The 21,887-nt window shown below is 38.2% G+C and overlaps 1 protein-coding gene across 1 annotated transcript in view; it reads left to right on the top strand.

Moving 5' to 3' along the window:
* Positions 1-21,887, top strand: part of LOC122563724 (CUB and sushi domain-containing protein 2) — a 616,258-nt gene that overhangs the window by 206,710 nt on the left and 387,661 nt on the right. Inside the window, exons 12-15 of the mRNA XM_087976898.1 lie at positions 4,303-4,490; positions 11,619-11,807; positions 13,175-13,291; positions 21,128-21,343. Of these exons, the coding sequence (XP_087833024.1) occupies positions 4,303-4,490; positions 11,619-11,807; positions 13,175-13,291; positions 21,128-21,343 (710 nt within the window). The remainder of the gene's footprint in view (positions 1-4,302; positions 4,491-11,618; positions 11,808-13,174; positions 13,292-21,127; positions 21,344-21,887) is intronic.

The following is a 21,887-nucleotide window of genomic DNA, read 5'->3' as shown; positions in this document are numbered from 1 at the left end:
TGGATGGGTTACTCTTCAGAGGGTCAGTGTGGACTTGTTGGGCCGAAGGGCCTGTTTCCACACTGTAGGGAATCTAATCAACTAATCTAACAAGGCAGATCCATGATAACAGCCTGAAGAACGTGCTCCAAAGTTTGCAACAACATGGAGTTTGAGCAAAGACTGTCAATTGTGAAATGTTTTAAAATACTGTGGAATATTTGGGCCACGGAATCAACAAACATTGGTTACATACTATCCCAGTGTCCGATTTGAGCAATAAGAAATGCACCCATAGCCTCAGAATATTTCTGATTTCAGATTAATATTATTATAGTATATTAATACCAAATTTGGTAACTATATTGTATCCATTGAATGAATCGTTGAAGAAGATCCTCAGTTTTATTCCGAAGAATTTTCAAATTTAATGACCATGAATGCTAAAGACATTTTAGAGTTCCAATCTATCATCTACTTTGAATGGAGAATCAGGCTGCACATTACTATTTGTGAAGAGTACAATGATTGAACAAATGCCTGATACAAACTGAAAGAATTGTCAGGTGTCGTTGAATCACAAACTGTCAACTGTTTTGTTTATTTGTCGTAACACACACCATGCCATTACCGGCAGCTGAATTGTTTCTTAGAAAACAGCCTACAGTGAGGTTTTCATTGCTGGAAGTACATTTAGCAAAGTCAGTCAATGTATAACAATCCAGGCAGTAAGAACTGATAGGGGTAGGATGACAGAAAAGAAGCCTAAACCACAAGATTAGGTGTAAAATACATCATGAATGCTTGAATAAACTGCTAGGGAGAGTTGTAAAAAAAAATCATTGTCTTCACACATATTACGTCAAGATGTTTCATAGTGGAAAGGTTGAGCTTGTACTAACAAATGGCCTTTTACCTTGAATGGATCAAGAATCAGAATTTTTGGGAAGAACAAAATTAGTCGAATAAATTGGGGTACAATAGAGAACAGTTATTCAACAGGACATTGTGGGAAGTTAAGGAAGAAACTGTGAGGCCTCTAGCAGAAATACTTTTAACATCTGAAACCACAGGTGAGATGCCAGAGGACTAGAGGATGGCTAATGTCATGTCTTTATTTGTGAAAGACTGCAAGGACAAGCGTGGGAACTATAGACCTGTCAGCCAGACATCGGTGGTGTGTACGTTGTTCGAGGTGATTCTAAAAGTTAAGATTTACATGCATTCGGAGAGGTAAGAACTGATTAGAGATAGTCAGCATAGTTTTGTGGGAGGGAAATCGTGTCTCACAAACATTATTGAGGTTTTTGAGGAAGTATCCGAAAAAAACTGATGAAGGCAGAAAGGTAGATGTTGTTTAAGATGTTTCCGCATGGTAGACTAATTAGTAAAGTTAGATCACATAGGATTTAGAATGAATTGGATACAAAATTGGCTTGACTGACAGAGACAAAGGGTGGTGATGGAGGGTTTTCTGGACTGGAGGCCTCTGACCAGCAGTGTTCCACATGGAGCTGTAGTGGGTTCACTTTTGTTTGTCATTTATATGAATGATTTGAATGATGATATGGAGGCACAGTCAGTAAGTTTGCAGATGACATCAAAATTGGTGGTATAGTGGACAGTGAAGAAGGTTATCTAAAATTACGAGGAGGTCTTTGATCAGTTGGGTCAATGAGCTGAGAGTGGCTAATGGAGTTTAATTTAGATAAATGTGAAGTGCTGCATTTTGGTAAGGCAAATCACGGCAGGACTTATATAGTTAATAGTAGCGTCCTGGGAAGTTTTGTCAAACAGAGAGACCTTCGGGTGCAAGTATATAGTTCCTTGAAAGTGGTGTCACAGGTAGGATGGTGAAAAAAAGGAATTTGGCATGGTGCCTTTATTGGTTAGAGCAGTGAGTACAGGAGTTGAGACATCATATCACAACAGTCCAAGGCATTAGGAAGGCCACATTTGAAGTACTGTGTACAATTTTAATTGCCCTGCTAAAGGTATGTGTTATTAAGCTGGAAAGGGTGCAGAAATGATTTACAAAGATGCTACCAAGACTGGAGAGTTTGAGTTATAAGGAGAGGCTGGATAAGGCCATAGATAAAGTAAATAGCCATGGTCATTTTTCCCAGGGTGAGGGAGCCTAAAACTAAAGGGCATAGATTTAAGGTAAGAAGGGAAAGATTTCAAAGGGACCTGAGTGGCAATGTTTTCATACAGAGGGTGATACATATGTGGAACAAGCTGCCAGACCAAGTAATAGAGGTGAGTACAATTACAACATTTGGACAGGTACATGGATGGGAAATATTTAGAGGGAGAAGGGCCAAATGCAGACAAATGGCACTAGTTCAGTTCAGGAAACCAGTTCAATATGAATGAGTTGGCCCAAAGGGTTTGTTTCTAAGTTGTATGGCTCAAAATCAGACCTCATTACAGGAAATGTCTCCTCAGCCTCAGTCTAAAGTGAAAAACAGGGAAAATACCTCAGGTTGCACAATGTTTAAAGTTCAAACTTATCTATTAAGGAGTTGGCAGTGGGGTTAGCAGGGTATGGGGGAGGTGTAACAGCTTGTAAATAGTGTACATAGCCAATCAACATTTATTAGTTTAAAATTACTTGGTTTCTATCTTTCTTTTATCGATAACATACAGACCCCTTGCTTTAATGCAAGCCCTATCTTTCCTTTCCTGGCTTGCAATACATATTAACTTGATCAGCTGTCCCATCCTCTCCAACTTTTTTTTTTGTTGCCATCTGCTGTTATGTCTGGCCAGCTGTTTTTATTTTCGTGGATTATTGCTCATGTGCAATTTCAAATGTGAAGCTTCAGCTCTCTGCTATGTATCATCAACTCTTTCGAACAGGGAAATGCACACACTTCACAAAGTAATTACTGTCCAACACTTGTCAGAATTAAAACAAATATAAATCAGTAGAAACAAGACTTTTCTTTTCTTGAAAAAGCAGTATGTCTTAAGCTTATAATAAATTACAGAAGTTCCCTATCTTCTATTCCCACAACCAACAGTTCACTAAGATGTTAAACAGCAAAAATGCTTTTACTTTACTGAAGCTAATTTATATTAAACATCCATATAAATGTAAGTTTACATTCTATATGCAATCCACGTAATATGACATTATAAAATTTTGTTTGACTGGAAGAGCACACTCCTCACCAGCACATGACAGTATGTGTTGGAAGTCTACATTAAAGTGGTGCTAGAAAAGCACAACAGGCAGGCAGCATCCGCGGAGCAGGAAAATCGATGTTTCGGGCAAAGGTCCTTCATTGGGACTGAAGGTATGTGGCCAAGAGAGAGTTGTCAGATGTTCTGGGAAACAAAAACATCCATGATCTTAATGCTCTTCGCTCTGCTTTCATGCAGTGTATTATATTATCATTCTTGCTAGTAGAGTGTGCTCAATAAGGATGAAAGTGAGGTTGAGAACACCATTTGATTGACCATGCACTCACTATACAGTGAATATGTCCTTGACCTCAATGGCCAAGTTCTGTTATTTCTTGATGCACACTGATTAGACAATAAAATGAAATTTGAGGAATATATCAGTGTTCTGTGCTAGCACAGCTATGAAAGGTTATTAGGAAAAGATTGCTACCTCACTTGAGTTTCTGACCATAGATGGGTTTAAAAAAAAGCACTTCCTGACCCTGTAAAGATGATTATTCACTGCCAGGAGCAACCTTATCCACCAGCTAATAGGGAGTCTCTAGAACTTTAAATATTGAAAAAAGCTCCTCAACTAGACCTCTTCAGTTTTAGCCAAGGAAAGGCAAACAATGATTCTACATTTTATGAAGAATCTAAAACAACTTCAAGGTCGCTGATTAAATGAAAGACATTAGGAGATAAAGATAATAACTATCTATTGAACATTAAACTTACTGTTTACCTGATTGGTTAGCTCAGTTAATTAACCCATGGATGGCTAGTTTGTGATGTGGCACTAACAGTGTGGGTTCAATTCCCATATTGGCTGAGGTCATCATGAAGAACTTGCATTCTCAACCTCTTCCCCCACCTGAGGAGTAGTGACCCTCAGGCTAAACCACAAGAGCAGCCCTATGGTCTGGTAAGACTTTGGTGACTTTATTTTTATAACTGTGGAAGTGTCGTCAAACATAACGTCATACAGCTATGAAATGTTTTTAAAATCATTAGTTTTGTTTATGTACTCACTCTGGAGAAAAATAGTACAAGTTCTGAAAGAAACATTGTTATTAGAACATTGGCAGTTTTGTGTGTACCATGTTCTAGTACTAACCTATGAATAATAATTGCTATCTCTCCTCTTCTCAGGTTTAAAACTGAAGTAAATTACGATACCTTGGAAGTCCGAGATGGAAAATCCTACTCCTCACCACTGTTAGGTCTCTATCATGGTACTCAAGTGCCTCAGTTTCTGATCAGTACCAGCAACTATCTTTACCTCCTGTTCTCTACTGACAAAAGCCACTCAGATGTTGGGTTCCAAATTCGGTTTGAAAGTAAGTTGCTTAGAATTTTGGCACACGACTTCAAATCCTAACTGGTGATGTCATTATGCCTTGCAAACTCTCTTCAATTTTCTTCAGTAACGATTGCTCATCAAATGAGTAGTCTTTACAGACCTAAATGATCAATCAACACTTTGCATTTACTGTGTGAACACTGCCTTAATCATGGAATGGAATTATAGAATGGTTACAACATCAGAAGAGGTCATTCGGCCCATCATGCTTATGCTGGCATGCTGAAGGAGTGACTCATCTGCCCCAGTCTCCCCCTTTTCTCTCCAAGGACTTGCCATGTTTCCTTATGAATTATCTCTTATGAATTGTCTCTGCAGAATGAGGCGTGGGTTGGGATATCTGATCGGCATGGACGGGTTGGACCGAAGGGTCTGTTTCCATACTGTACATCTCTATGACTCTATAAGATAGAAGCAGGGAGGTTGTTTCTACTGGCGGGTGAAACTAGAACTGGGGGACATAGCCTCAAAATAAGGGCAAGCAAATTTGGACTGAGTTGAGGAGGAACCTCTTTACCCAAAAGGTTTTGATTCTTGGAATTCCCTGCCCAGGTTACCTCTTTGAATGTTTGTAAGGCAAAGATAGATAGATTTTTGAACAGTAAAGGAAGTAAGGGTTATGGTGAATGGGTGGGTAAGTGTAGCTAAGGCCATGGAAAGATCAGCCATGATCCTACTGAATGGCGGAACAGGCTTGAGGGGCCAGATGGCCTCTTCCTGCTCCTAGTTCATATATTCTTATTTTTTCTTTAATGTCTTCATATTCTTCTGAAGTGTTGTGGAAACCCAGGATTTTATGCAGATTTAACATAACATTTTTGCTTTTGAACTCTGTGCCCCTATTTATAAAGCCAATGATGCCATATGGTGTATTTCTTACTCATTTGTTCTGCTCCCTTTTCAATGTCACACAATGTGCACTTAATAAATCCATGCCAACATTCCTTAATTAACCCATATTTTTAATAGTGATTATTTTTGTCTAGAATTAGCTTCCCTATCACTCTCGTTAAATTGATCGCCTGTTGTTGGCAGCTTATTGCTATACCCATTTTTGAAGAATGGGATAGTGTTTGCAATTTCCCAGTCCTCTGGCACCAGCTCTGAGTCTTAAGTCTAAGCACTCTCTCTTCCTTCAGTATCCTTGGATGCAACTGATTTGGTTGTGGTGTCTTATTAACTCTAGTACAGACAGCCTATCCAATAAGGAGAAAGTGAGGACTGCAGATGCTGGAGATCAGAGCTGAAAAAAGCGCAGCAGATCAGGCAGCATCAAAGGAGCAGGAGAATCGACGTTTCGGGCTTATGTGTTGCTTTTCCAGCAACACATTTTTCAGCCTATCCAATAACATGACCGTATCAATTTTAAAGCCTGAATTTCTTCCTCTGTCACCAGGATCTGGACAGCATCTTCTATTTTGTAAAGAAAGATGCACTATTCACTTAATACTTGAGTCATACTCTTGCCCCCATCAGTAAATTCTCCTTTTAATCTCTTACTGGCCCATTCTTAATCTGAACAGTTTATTTTTAACTATGTCTATATATATAGAAGACTTCTGTGTTTACTTTTATGTTAACTTCCAGTCTCCACTCATGATTTCTCTTTATTTCTATTATTTACTTATTTGATACCCTTGAATGTTTTACTTTTTACCTCTTTCTCAGAAAGAGTCTCCACAGCCACCTGATGAAGGAGCAGCACTCCGAAAGCTAGTGCTTCCAATTAAACCTGTTGGACGATAACCTAATGTTATGTGATTTTTAACTTTGTACACTCCAGTCCAACACCAGCATCTCCAAATCACTACTTACTACGATTTGAATGGGAGAGTTTTCTTGGAGAAACTCCAGTAGGTCTGGCAGCACCTATGAGGAGAAAAGAGTATTAACATTTCAAGTCCAGAACAGTTCTGAAGAAGGGTCATTGGAGTGAAAACTCTGTTCACTCATCACAGATGCTGCCAGACCTGCTGAATATTTCCAGGAATTTCTACTTCTATTTGTTTCAGAATTCCAGCATTGACAGTTCTTGCTTTATTATATTACATTTGGGAGAGTTTCTTGATTGATGACCTTGCAAAAGACAATGCTGATCTATTACGATACTTTGCTCTTAAGATAGAACCAATATAGTGGAAGTCAATGGCACAACCCTTGGAAAAATATGGATGGGAGTGTATAGGCGGACAGGCAATGAAATGTTGACTGTGGGGGCAAAACAAGGGTTCCCCAGGCTTTTAAATGTAATTATATGTCTAGAAGCAATTTTCTTTTGCTATTTGAGCTAATGATGAGGGAAACACTGATACCCTGTGAAGGTGATATTAGTTTCTGCTTGCTATTGTTATTAGATGACGACATGGGTCAATATAATTTTGGCATTGCATGCAGTCTCACCCATCTCAGTAGGGATGGTGGACTCTATTGCCTGAAGGACATTGGTGAGCCAATTAGTTTTTCACGTCAATTGAGCAACATTTGGGACCACAGATCTACAATGCTTTGGTCAAGTTACCCTCATAAAATATGTAATTTTCCAGTCTCCAGATTAGAGATATTTAAGACTGATGACCTCGAGATTACTACTCTAATATCATATGGAATATGATCTGTACCAGATTACCGGGTCATAGAACTCAACTTCACCAGTGACTTTCTCCAAATGAAACTGTTCTTGCTGAAAATGTTCATGTAAAACAATAACCATTTTGTTTTATTTTGTAAGCAAGGTGAGCCATATAGTTGTACATGTAGCTGTTCTCTCTTTTTGTAGACTTTAAAGAGAGCTACCATAGGTCATAGTTTGCTTCATGGCTAATTGGCTTATGTCCATAGGTCACAACCCAATCAAAATGAGTTAACCAAGTCACTGGAAGCATAGATAAATCAATTTCACTTCTTGATTACTGTTTGGGCAAAGAAATACTTCTTTTAAAACAAAAACAAAAGAACTGCAAATGCTGGAAATCAGAAACGAAAACAAAGATTGCTGGAAAAACTCAGCAGGTCTGGCAGCATCGGTTCTGAAGAAGCATCCCTGAACCTGAACTGTTAACTCTGATTTCTCTGCACAGATGCTGCCAGACCTGCTGAGAATTTCCAGAAAGTTTTGCTTTTGAAAGAGAGAGATTTGTATAATTGTCTAAAGACAGTTTTAAAATCACTACTACCGTGTCTAAAATCATAAGAGAATCGTAATACAAAAGTATTCATATTTACTGAAGGATCACATTGTTACTGTTATTTACTGCATCACATTGTTGTATACAGCCAGGTCCCATGTGATTACAAAGTGCTTGTGCAAGGTTTTAGAAAACAATGTCAAATGCATTCAAACTAATAAAGTTGAATCCCATGGAATAAAAGGGACAGTGACAGCAAGGATATGAAGTAACAGCAAGCAGAAAGTAGCAGCAGATAGTTGTTTTTCTGGTTGGAGAAAGATGCACCTTCATTTCCCCAGGGGCTGGTACTAGGGCCACTGTTTTCACTGATCTATATTAATAATTTAGACTTTGGCGTATGGGTCAAAAATTTTCATATGATGCAAAATTGCATGTGTCCTGCATCTAAATGAGAATGAAGAAGTGAGAATTCATATCTTAATCATCCTTTCTGAGTGGGATATTTTCAGGGGTTAACATCCAGAATACAATGTTTGACAGAGCTAATGCAAAATTCCCTTCTAGATTTGAGATGGTCCGTTAGGTACATGATTAGCTTTTAGTTGGTTAAAATATCCTGAAGTTATCTTTTGTTGGCTGGACTTATAAGCTTTTATTTTCTGTCCTGCTGTTTCAAAGTAAATTGTCCTATTCTATTCTGTGATTAACAACCATCACATCAGTTAGCAACTATCCAGACCCTCCATTTCTGCATATGAACTTTGCTGTGAATATATCATCATTCTGTTGATGTTTTTCTTATAATGTGAATATTTTAACGACGGTACAGAAATTATTTATGACAGGGATGAAGCAGTATAATTAAGAGGATAGATTGGAGAAGATGAGGTTGAGGGAAGATCTGGTAAAGGTGTTACAAATCATGAAGGATCTGGGCTGGGTAATCTGGGGAATCCCCTGTCACCCACCTTGGTAACAAGCTTGAGAACCAAAGGTCACCAATTTAAAGTAACAGGAAAAACAAGGTAAAGTGAGGAAACCTTTTATACACATTGAGTGAGAAGGACCTGTAAAGCAATGCTTGAGTATGGTGGAGACAGCTTCAAGTGGAGTTTTCAGAAGGGAATTGGAAATGCACCTGAGAGAGAAAGAAACTCAGTGGGCTATGTTGAATGGAGTCGGTGAGTTGGATTTGCAGTGTTGCTCTTGTAGAGATGTGTTGGGGGAGCACAGTGTACAGAATGTTCTCATTCTGTCTTAAAATCATTTCATAAATCTGTGATTCCAGTCATCCGACCTGTGCAGTGTCTGCCAGTCTTCACAGTTCAAGCGCTATATGAAACATGCAGAAACTTGCCTGACTTGTTCTCTCTGCAGCTATCACCTTGAATACTTGATGTCGGTTGTCATCTTGTACCGTGTGTGACAAGGGGCATGTGTTTGGCCAGTGCTGAGTAACTTGTATTTGTCCTTTAGATGAACTGCCTCGCAAAAATAATAATAATGTGCAGTGCCAGGTTTCATAATCCCCTAACATCATAGTGTCACTAGCCATATCAGTCTATTCACCTCTCATGAATGTCAAAATTATGAAGGTTAAAATGAGCAACACTACTTAATTAAAAAATAAAATTAAAATGTATGAAATAGGCAACAACTACACAATATTGCCTGGAGTGAAGTAAGAGAATGATTTGTTTCCACTTTTTAAAAAATTCTTCGATCCAATAAGGATTTTGATAAACTGGAATATTATATTCTTTCTTGAATGCAAAAGTTTATGGAACAAACTCCAAACTAGCAAATTTCATTGTCAACTTTCTAATTCATAGTCAAATTAGTGAATCATTCCCTATAGCTGTACAGATATTTTAATATAATGAAATCTCAGTTTTCACTATTAGTTTTATAAACCCGCACTGCATTTCAAAGAAATAGTACTGTTTTAGTATACAACAATAATGTAATCTCTCCTAACATTGCTCTGCAATTATATATTATCTTGCTGAAGGACAGCCCTGCATAGCTTAAAATGCTGCAACAAAAAATAATCACTGTTACATGTTGATATACTATGAATGTTGATTATGTCACTGCTGTTTATTACATATTCACACTTTATGCCATCTTCTTAATTGAATCACATTTAAAAGCCAGATTGCATGGTATCTATTTCAAACCCTATGACTGTGTGTACTTTAAATTTGGTCACATGACATTTTTATTAAATTCAAATATAATGGAAGAGGATTATAATTTTCATGAGTGTGAATAGAACAAAAGATAGTTCTGCAAGCTGATGATATCCATCTGGTCAACATTAAAAAATCTAATGTATTAATTTATGATATTCTGTAGGTGTTGAATTATTTTCAAGCAAAGATGGTGGGTAAAACTCCTAGGGGTTGACCTCGGTGGTGGGCAAGTTGTTGGAGGGAATCCTGAGTAACAGGTTGTACATGTATTTGGAAAGGCAAGGACTGATTCGGGATAGTCAACATGGTTTTGTGCATGGGAAATCATGTCTCACAAACTTGATTGAGTTTTTCGAAGAAGTAACAACAAGGATTGATGAGGGCAGAGCAGTAGATGTGATCTATATGGACTTCAGTAAGGTGTTGAACAAAGTTTCCCATGGGAGACTGATTAGCAAGGTTAAATCTCATGGAATACAGGGAGAACTAGCCATTTGGATACAGAACTAGCTCAAAGGTAGAAGAAGAGGGTGGTGGTGGAGGGTTGTTTTTCAGACTGGAGGCCTGTGACCAGTGGAGTGCCACAAGGATCGGTGCTGGGCCCTCTACTTTTTGTCATTTACATAAATGATTTGGATGCGAGCATAAGAGGTACAGTTAGTAAGTTTGGAGATGACACCAAAATTGGAGGTGTAGTAGACAGCGAAGAGGGTTACTTCAGATTACAACAGGATCTGGACCAGATGGGCCAATGGGCTGAGAAGTGGCAGATGGAGTTTAATTCAGATAAATGCGAGGTGCTACATTTTGGGAAAGCAAATCTTAGCAGGACTTATACACTTAATGGTAAGGTTCTAGGAGTGTTGCTGAACAAAGAGACCTTGGAGTGCAGGTTCATAGTTCCTTGAAAGTGGAGTTGCAGGTAGATAGGATAATGAAGAAGGCATTTGGTATGCTTTACTTTATTGGTCAGAGTATTGAGTACAGGAGTTGGGAGGTCATACTGCGGTTGTACAGGACATTGGTTAGGCCACTATTGGAATATTGCGTGCAATTCTGGTCTCCTTCCTCTCGGAAAGATGTTGTGAAACTTGAAAGGGTTCAGAAAAGATTTACAAGGATGTTGCCAGGGTTGGAGGATCTGAGCTACAGGGAGAGGCTGAACAGGCTGGGGCAGTTTTCCCTGGAGCGTTGGAGGCTGAGGGGTGACCTTATAGAGGGTTACAAAATTATGAGGGGCATGGATAGGATAAATAGACAAAGTCTTTTCCCTGGGGTGGGGGAGTCCAGAACTAGAGGGCATAGGTTTAGGGTGAGAGGGGAAAGATATAAAAGAGACCTAAGGGGCAACATTTTCACGCAGAGGGTGGTACGTGAATGGAATGAGCTGCCAGAGGATGTGGTGGAGGCTGGTACAATTGCAACATTTAAGAGGCATTTGGATGGGTATATGAATTGGAAGGGTTTGGAGGGATATGGGCCGGGTGCTAGCAGGTGGGACTAGATTGGGTTGGGATATCTGGTCTGCATGGACGGGTTGGACCGAAGGGTCTGTTTCCATGCTGTACATCTCTATGACTCTATGACTCTAAGACCTTGTTTTGGTCCTTATCAACTTGGACTGTAATGAAATGCTAGCATTTTGTTCACAACTAGGATTGTGTCTGACACAAATTATGCGAGTACCTGAATAGTTTTAATTACTGGTAAGTTCAAATAATTAAATAATGGTCACTCCTTGCTAATTTGCTTTTAATTCTGGTTCATTGATTATATTTTCAGCTGTGAAACTGCAATCTGATTCTTGCTTGGATCCTGGAATTCCTGTAAATGGTCAACGCAATGGAAATCTCTTGTATGTTGGATCTTCTGTCTCTTTTAGTTGTGATCCAGGCTACACCCTAAGTGATGATGAAGCTCTTGTCTGTGAACCCAATTACCAATGGAGCCGTGCTTTGCCTAGCTGTGAAGGTATTTCTCCAATTGTCATAGATATCCTGCTGGAGTGGATCAAAATCTGAGAGACCACTTCAATGAACCGCTGTATCAGCTACTTCTGGTTTTTAGAGAAGGAGGGAAAGCAAATTAAATGAGAAGGTGGTTACTTGCCACCTAATTTCATCACCTGCAAATTTGATTGAATGGTGATATTGATGCCTTAATTACAGTTAGGTGTAGATGGGACTCTTTTCTTCTGTCACTCATTTTATAAAGCACCTCATTAGCTGGTATTGGGACTAAAGAAGAAAATCTGGGCAATGTGGCTGCCAGGAAATTTGAATTTTGTCAAAATACTGTTGAAAGATAAGAAATAGGGGTACAATGATGTTATATGAGTTCACAGTCTTTAACTTACTGAGCAGAAATGTGAACATTTCTACTGATGGGAAGCAAAGTTTGTGGATATTTTCCATTATTCTTGAACATTGCTTTGAGCAGTTGTTTATAGCACTGACATTTGTAGGGGCATAGCACTGCATCCCATTCTACTTTTGATGAGACTGTTGCTGTTATGGACAGGAAGGAACTTCGTGAGGTTGATTTCCGCATTGTGGTAAAATATGTTCGCTGACACCATAATAGTAAAGGGCACACTCAATACATATGCAATTGCCGTGCCTGGGGTGTCACTGTCAATGATGCAGTGAGTAGTTTCCAAAATATTGAGCAATGCAAACATATTTTACAAAGCGGCAATTTTTTTAAAATTTAAAATGTTTCTACAGAGCTTTGAATCTTGGGTGATCTTACTTTGAAAGCCTAGTAGGCTTCCCATTGACATCAATACCTCTGACATCCTATGTCAGTGCAGTGGCAGGAGATGCAGTGAAAATTACTATCTGAAATTTGGTTCAATTCAGATGACATTAGCTATCCATAAATTGATTAATATGTTGAGTATTTTGATAGCTTTATCATTAACAAATAAAATATTTTTGAAGACCTTCTTTTATGTCTTACATAAAGGTTCAGAAATAAAGAGTGGATATTAATGTGCTTGTGATATCAAAATATGAAGATTTTAGTGAAATGTACAGTGTGAATTTGGGTTGAATTACTTTGTAATTTTGCTACCATTACTAATTTGTATCAAAATGGCAATAAATTATCTTCAAAATATGCTTAGCCTTTGTCGGAAACCCTTTCACAGGAAGTGTAAACTTGCATATAAGTGAGGTTTTACTAAAATCTTGGCTTGGCACATGTGAGGCTATTGTTTAAATACAGCAATAAACTGTATACTCACTATTTTGACATTGTCGGCAATGCAGAACATTACTAAAGCTTTGAGGTTAGTAATTATTGAATGCTGTGACTCTCACTTCTTTGATTATTAGCTTTGTGTGGAGGTTACATCCGTGGATCAAGTGGAACCATCCTCTCTCCTGGGTTTCCTGATTTTTACCGAAACTCATTGAATTGTACCTGGACTGTGGAAACATCACATGGCAAAGGTAAGAGTCAAGTATCAGAGCTTCTTACGGAAGATACGAGTAAATCTTTTTTTAAAATCTCCTGTTATTGTATAAACCAACCACCCTGCAGGGTACTGAGGCAAGAAATGACTGGGAGGCACAAATAATTGAATGTTTAGCTTGATACAATTGATTTTTCTTTTAATTTTGGACAGTTTCATGCCTCCTTCCAAATAATGGGCATTAGATTTGTTCGCTGTTGGGCTGCTTATATTACCAGTAGTAATTAGTCATCTATTTTATCAGAAAGTACATTGCCCACAACTCTATTAAAGGAGCATTCAGTGATTTTTTTTGCCTGCTGTGATCTCCAACCAAACGTAGTTTATAAAAACATTTTTACATTGATGCATTACCTTCTACTGTGAATTGTACTTCATGAAGTAGAAAGCAGTTTTCTCAATGAATAAATGACTCGGTCTGAGTGACCTGAATGCACAGTTGATCCCAGATTTCCACCAGGTCTCTGTTTCAAACTTCAAAGTGGGAAACTGTATTTCTTCCCTTTTAAACCATGGGATATACATTTTCCAGTTTTTATTTGAGCAGCATCAGGAAGATAAGGGATGTAGTGTCATGATAGAAATGTCACTGGACTCTATGACATTCTGAGGAATTCTCAATCTCCTATACTCCAGTGAAAAAAGTCCCAGCCTATCAAAGCCTTTCTTTATAACTCAAATCTCCGCACCCAGCAACATCCTAGTAAATTTCTTCTGAACCTATTCCAGCTGGATAATATCCTTATAGAAGTTTATAAAATAATGAGAGGTATTGACAAGGATGGTGCGTTTTCAACCCGATGGGGTACATTTTTAAGACATGAGGAGAGAGATTTAAAAAAGACATGAGAGTCAATTTTTTTATACAGAGGGCGGTTCATGTGTGGAATGAACTTCCTGAGGAAGTGGTATATCTGGGTAAAATTACAATGTTCAAAAGACATTTGGTTAGATATATGAAAAGAAAAGATTTGGAGAGATATAAGCCAGGGACAGGCAAGTGGGTCTAGTTCAGTTTGGATTATGTTTGGCATGGACTGTTTGGACACGATGACCTGGATTAGTATCCCACCATTGCTGTTGATAAAATTTTAATTCAATTAAAAACAAAACCATCTCAATAGCGATCATGTGACAACTGTTGATTGTTCAAAAACCCCATCTGGGTTCACTAATGTCCTTCAGAGAAGGAAGTCTGTCATCCTTACCTGGTCTAATCAACATATGACTCCAGATCCAAAGCAATGTGATTGACTCTTAACTGCCTTCTGGGCAATTAGGGATGGGCAATAAATGCTGGCCAGTGACCCCCATCCCAGTAATCACTAATAGCAGAGGAGAGATGGTGCCTTATTGAATTTTTTTAATTGAGAGAAAGGGTATAAATGGTTATACTAACAACATTCCTTTTTTAATACTTATATTCTCTTAATTGAAATATTGAGCTGGGGAAGGAGCCTCATCCCCTGGCCAACCAGATGCTGGCAAATCTGCTGTGGCAATTTTCAGGAACCCATTTCGGAATTAAATTGCAGTCAGGTGCTTGCCTGACTGTCGTCAGGATTCTCAAGGCCTTGAGAATAAGGATTCTATCTCCAAATGTTTTTGGTCAATCTGATAGCTGGAGGCCCATCAATCCTGGCAGCAGAGAAGCTGCTGGCATTGAAGAAGCCCATGTGAAGAGCGGTCCAGGCAGTGCAGGTAACTCAGGTATTAAAGCAAAATGCTGTTGAAGCTGAAAATCTGAAACTAACATAGAGAACACTGGAGAAACTCAGTTGCTCTGGTAGCATCTACGTAAAGAAATAAAGTTAATATTTCAACTCTGGCATGAATCTTCTTCAGAGGAAACCCCCATTTCTCATCACTCTGACCCTCTCCAAACCCCAGGAAGCCATCTCTCCACTTCCATAAATCACCAGTCATTCTGTTGGTAAACCAGTGATTGCTCTTCTAGAACAGCTACAGCATTCTACATGTGCTGCCAAGTCTATGAATCACTAATCTCTGATTTGCCAGCAGCTGTCACTGGATGGAACATTCAGTTTTAATTCCAAGTGAAGGCCTCACCAATATCTGATTGGCATTAGATTGTATGCATCTTCCCTGGAAGAGGCAGTATGGGTCCATCACTGGCTCTCCATGTTGCTGATGAGACCCATGATATCTCAACAAAATCCTGTTCCTTATCATTATGTTCTTATGGATTGTACAAATGCTATGCACCAAAAGCATGAGTTTCCATGTAATTTCATATCAGCTGTTATGATCCAATTGGCAGAGTGATTGTATCTCTCCACCCTGCAGGCACTCTGCCTCTATTCCTGATGAAGGGCTTTTGCCCGAAACATCGATTTTCCTGCTCCTCGGATGCTGCCTGAACTGCTGTGCTTTTCCAGCACCACTCTAATCCAGAGAGTGAACCTATTCCCTTCCTTATCTCACTCTTCGACTGGTCACAACAAAGTTTAAATTTAGAAAAAGTAAGATTGCCAGTTATACATATACGTGGCTGCACAGAGCTCAGTATCAGAAAATAGATCAGACCAATTCATTACAAAGAATGCATTTATTGCAAGCAAAACTTACTTGAACAATGTAAATATAATTGACAAAAAGTTTTTCAACTGTGTAAGTAAAAGCAACTATCCTTCTTGAAAAAAGTAACAGGCTCATGCAAATGTACATTTGCACACTACACACCCATCTCTAACTCTTGGGGTCAAAAATATCTACCAATCATCTTAATATTACTTTGGTCAAGCAAAATCTGAAAGAAATAATCAATCACAGATTGGCCCAAATGCTGTAGATACCAAATCATTTTAGATATGAGCTTTTGGCACTGGGGTGTCTTCTTGGATCAGTTATGACTGGGTGAATTCACTTTTCTGAAGCCAGGGGTAGAGATTTCAAGTCTTGCTTAGAAACTCTCAACTTGTGATGATAGGGTCATCTGAGGGATTTGCAATTCTCAAATTTTGAGAGAAGTTACAATGAAGGAGAGAGGGCAACAGCTTTTACTCCTGAGACAAATTACCTCAGATTCTGTGTCCAAGTCTGGTATCTCTTTTTTTAAACCAATAAGTAGGTTATATGATCTCTCTTTACTATAGCAGACTCTTCACTTTCATCCAAACAGTTGATTCTTGCAAATGCAACAGTGTTGCCAGTGTAGATTTTTTTTTTATTTGCAAAGTGTTCTTTGCTAAAAAAATACATTCTATATATATAGTATATACATCCAATTAATTATATCACAGATAAATATGTCTAGTCAATTATAACCTAAATCTTCATAATTGCACCTTGTAATCCTATTCTCAACTGGCAGATCATGGTCATGTTATTAAGATGTCCTCAAGTGGGATTCAAAGTTCAGCCTTTCAAGTATGAATGTAGTGCTTGACTAATGAAGCAACTAGACAACTTGTATTGATTGACATTTTGGGAGAGACCAGTGGTCTCTTTCTTTGCGACAACATTTAAGAGAGAACATAAATGTTCTATGTTGTGGTTCTGTTCGCCGAGCTGGGAATTTGTGTTGCAGACGTTTCGTCCCCTGTCTGGGTGACATCCTCAGTGCTTGGGAGCCTCCTGTGAAGCGCTTCTGTGATGTTTCCTCCGACATTTATAGTGATTTGTATCTGCCGCTTCCAGTTGACAACCAGAAGCGGCAGATTCAAACCACTGTAAATGCCAGAGGAAAGATCACAGAAGCGCTTCACAGGAGGCTCCCAAGCACTGAGGATGTCACCCAGACAGGGGACGAAACGTCTGCAACACAAATTCCCAGCTCGGCAAACAGAACCACAACAACGAGCACCCGAGCTACAAATCTTCTCACAAACTTTGAATAAATGTTCTATCAAAATAGCCAACGATTCCCTTCATACATCAAGAACATTCCATGTACCCTCTTCCAGACCTATTTTAGAGGAACTTCTGCAAATTTGCCTGTTTCCTAAGAGAGCACTAGAACTGAGTAACAGGTATTATCATCTTTTACTAGTTCTTTGGGAAGAACAACCAACATTCAGCAAGTTTTATTTTTCAGTTAATGAGTATGTTGGAAGTTTATTGTACTGCCTGAGATGGTATGGTTCAAATTGAATGGAGCTAGAAATGTTTCAGAATGAAGTAAAAACGTCTTCCAGGAGCATTGAATTCAATGTGAAAAATCATTCCAAGCACAAAACTAGTGACATCACTGCACCAGTCATAAATCCTAATTGCAATGAGAACGATAATTAGCTGGAAATGAAAGTAATACCATTCACTAAAAGTCTACACTATGTTAACAATTCAGCAGAACTCTACAGCAACATAGAAGCAGGAGGAGACCACTCAGTGTGTCAAACCTATTCCCTAATTTAGTCAGTGTATCGTACCTCAACTCGGTAGGTTCTGAAAGATACAGAATCCTTTGGAGACAGAAAAGGATGGAAGGAATCAACTCTGAATGTATCCAGTCCATTGCATTGAGTGAAAAAGTTGCTGTAAATAATTGTGCAAATGAGTCTTGGAGTAAAATGAGTTCATTGCCACAAAACTTAGCTTTCTTGTCTATTCATTTCATATTCAATAATTTTTTTTGTTTCTGGATTGAGAGTCGTTTAGCTTCCAATTCTGTTAATGTTTGCACCACTTTGGTCAAAATTGGCTTCGTAAATCTTGCAGTCTATTTTTATTCATTCAAGGGTGTAAGTGGCAAAGCCAACATTCATTGCCCATTCCGAATTGAGAAGACTCTGAACAGTATACAATTTTTAACTTTGCTCTCATTTGTCATGAATCACTACTCCAATGGATTTACCAATAAACTGGCCCAATAAATTTTCATGGCAATAACTTTCTGGACATTTGACATTGCATAATTTACATTGTCTTGAAAAAGCTGCAGTGTTGCACATAGAATTTTGCAACAACATTTTTCAATTAAAGAAAAGTGAATTTGTTTTTCACAAATTGTTTGTGTCACCTTTAGCAATAGTAGCGAAAACTCATTTTCATTTCCACTTTATTTAGTCTGTGTATAAAAATGAATACAAATTCAAAGCATTGTAGTATTGAAGCACATCAGTTGTGAATTATTCATGAAATGTTCAAAGATCGAACAGGGATTATACTCATTTTTCTGACACGTGAGCCAGAAAAGTCAGGTCAAGGAGAGCTACTACCATTCAGAAATGCCTGACTGAAACATGGCTTCCTTTCTGATTGACACTGCACAGTATGGGTCACAAAGAAGTCAAAGATAATGTAATGTGTATTACTGACTCCACAAGTGAAACAGATCGTCATTTCTATGTCTTCTGAGAAGTGTATTAAAATTGAAAATATTGTACTGATGTGAACAATTTGCTTCAACAGCCTCCTAGTTCTGTGATCACTAAATCCAAAAATGTGCAAGTCAGGTGAATTGGCCATGCTTAATTGCCCGTAGTGTTAGGTGCAGGGGTAAACATAGGGGAATGGGTCTGGGTGGGTGAGCTTCGGCGGGTTGGTGTGAACTTGTCTGGCAGAAGGGCCTGTTTCCACGCTGTAAGTAATCTAATCTAAAGATGTAAATGAAGTCCCAGTATATGGAGCAATAATTCTCTGCCAATTCAAAATTGTATATTTTTTCTCTAAACTATCAGCAGAGCTGTTAAATGCCACAATTATTAATAATTAAATAAATCCAAGGATTAAATAAACTAAAGCATCAGCTTTCTAAACAAAAATACAAAATTTAGGGTTAACTGTTTAAAAATGCAAGAATTCTAGATCTCAAAAGGCATGTCTGTATTATTCTAATCTGCATTGTATACAATACAATTTAACTATTCATAAATAAACTTAATTCATTTCTAGTAATTTGGCACTTTAGGGTTATCTGAATATTAGTTTTCTGAAAATAACATCATTGAGACCTGACATAATTATTGTACTGAAAAGAAAATGACAATCAAACTGCAGGACAAAATGAAACAAATAATTTTAAACATAGCTTAATTTGTTTGAGTTGCAAGATTCTCCACAGATGTATAAATTACAGTAGAAATTGGATTAAAATGAGCAATTATCAAGAAGTACAATCTACGTTTCTGGATGGGATAATGGCCCATCAAGGATCCTAATGGTTCTTCAACTGTCAGATGCTCATTTCAATTCATAAATATGTTGGAAATCCTTTCCATGTCAATATATATAATCACATTTTTCTTTCAAATATGTTTTAGTTTGACATTATGAAATGCCTCTGTGGCTTACCCCATGTTCTTGTCATTTGGAGAAGTGATTTAATGCACAGCACAATGACATTGTTTAAATAATTTGCCAGTTGTGCTCTAATTAGATGTTCCTCGGCATTTTGCAAGGAAAAATCTGAAGTTGATGTTAGATAATGAAGAGAAAGAAGAGTCCAGCATAAGTGTCCAAACCATTTTCATTTCAGGTTAATGAGCAGTGCACAGCAAGAATAATGTATTCTGAACAATTTCTTCTGTCACTAAATGAAACATTTGAATTTTAAAAAAAGCATTTCAAAAATGATTGGCAATTGCTTGAGAATTTAAGTTGTGTAAATCAACCAGGAAAGGGAATGGATCCTTTCCTGAATATTGTATCGGTACGACCAGTTGCCACTGTTTTGATGTTTGTTTTCGCCATTAATTTGCTATTTTTCTGATCTTGACTGATGGCTAGTATGAAACATACGTGGCTGGTTCTTTCAGTAAAGTTAAACTATAATAACATCGATAGCAAACTCTTCTTCGCATTTGGCTGCTAAATATTTTTATTCAATCTATTTAGACACATCATGATACACCTATGGCGCAGATGAGATTTGAATCTTCACCTTCTGGCTCAGAGGTGGGGCACTACCACAGTTGGCACAGTGGCTCAGTGGTTAGCACTGCTGCCTCACAGCACCAGGGACCTGGGTTCGATTCCCACCTTGGGCAATTGTCTGTGTAGCATTCACACATTCTCTCCATGTCTATGTGGATTTCCTCCCACAATCCAAAGGTGTGCAGGTTAGGTGACTTGGCCATACTAAATTGCCCGTCGTGTTAGCTGCATTAGTTAGGGGTAAATATAGGGTAGGGGGATGGGTCTGGGCGGGTTACTCTCTGGAGGGTTGATGTGGACTTGTTGGGTCGAAGGGCCTGTTTCCATAATGTAGGGCGTTTCATCTAAATATCTTCTAATTCAGTTTTGATTGTGGAATTTTCAAAATTACATTTGTTAGTATAAATTCCCATTAACTGTCAAACATAAAGATATTTATTTGTCAATCGTGGGAGTCAGTGGCTGATGTCTGCCACAATGGTTATGACAAAAAAAAGACTGACCAAAGATAGACTAGATATATTCTCTATGTGTTGTAAGTAGTTGAGATATTGGTGTGATTTCCTTGTGACATTTCAAGTGTTCTGATCCCGTCTATGTGATTATGCCACCTTGTATCAGTTTTGATGTCTGAGGTTCAGCACTGATTGTCGCCAGGCTGGTTGTAATTATTTGTATTCCTTTACTTCATTAAGATTAGACTGTAATATAAGTTGTAGCAAATCAACGCATTAAACTAGTTGACCTCGAGACATATGATCTCACCTGATTGCAGGACTGTTGCTCAGTTTAATTGATAAACTTTTGCAAGCTAAACTTAGACGTTGCAGAAAACAAATGTTATTATATTGTATTCTGATCTTACATTTGGCTGTCAGAAACAGTCGCTTGGTCTTCAACACTCTCTTTGTTCAGTATCTTGTATGCTTCAGACCTCCTGACATTCTGTTTTATTTATTGGCAACTATGATTTCAGGAATTCAGTTCACCTTTCATACTTTTCACTTGGAGAGTCCCCATGACTATTTGCTGATCACTGAAAATGGAAGCTTTGCTCATCCTTTGAAAAGACTCACAGGATCTAACCTGCCACCTTCAGTCAGTGCTGGACTCTTTGGGAATTATACAACACAGATCCGATTCATCTCAGACTTTTCCATGTCATATGAGGGTTTCAACATAACCTTCACAGGTATAACACACTTGATGTTTCTTCCTGTAGATATATTAGTGTTTCTCAGTTGACCAATTTGAAAGTAAATGTGGCAAAGTGCCGATCGGAGTGCATAGACCTGGGAATATTTCCCAAGCATGTCCAAATTGTGTATCATACCATTCACCAGCAAAGGAAAGTTCTGTCTCTCTTCTGCCTAATAAATATTTTGGTGACTCAAGCTCAGAACAGCATCCTTTATTACATCAGTCTTACCATGTCCCTTCTATAATTTCTATAACAATCATTCTTATGAGTGGGATTGCAAATTTGAAATGAATTGTGTAGCACAGTACTGTGAGCCTTTATCCACTCAGGACTGCTGAAGGCCATTTAGTTAATTTCATGTAGAACTCTTTCAGGAAGAAAATAGGCATTCAACAGTTGCCTACACCTGAACACAGAGAGCAAGCTGTAACAGTAAGTTCCTCAAAGAAATTAAATAGTTAGTTACCTTTTCTAAACATATTGAATTATTTGAGTTAAAGTTTCTTTTCTGGAGTCCTTTTGGTTTGAACAGTTT

Source organism: Chiloscyllium plagiosum, unplaced genomic scaffold (assembly GCF_037043375.1).
Source record: "Chiloscyllium plagiosum isolate Xiang-an unplaced genomic scaffold, Cpla_swu_hap1 HiC_scaffold_30, whole genome shotgun sequence".
NCBI classification, from domain to species: domain Eukaryota; kingdom Metazoa; phylum Chordata; class Chondrichthyes; order Orectolobiformes; family Hemiscylliidae; genus Chiloscyllium; species Chiloscyllium plagiosum.
Note: the sequence above shows the minus strand (reverse complement) of the source record. Positions and strands in the feature narration are given on the sequence as shown.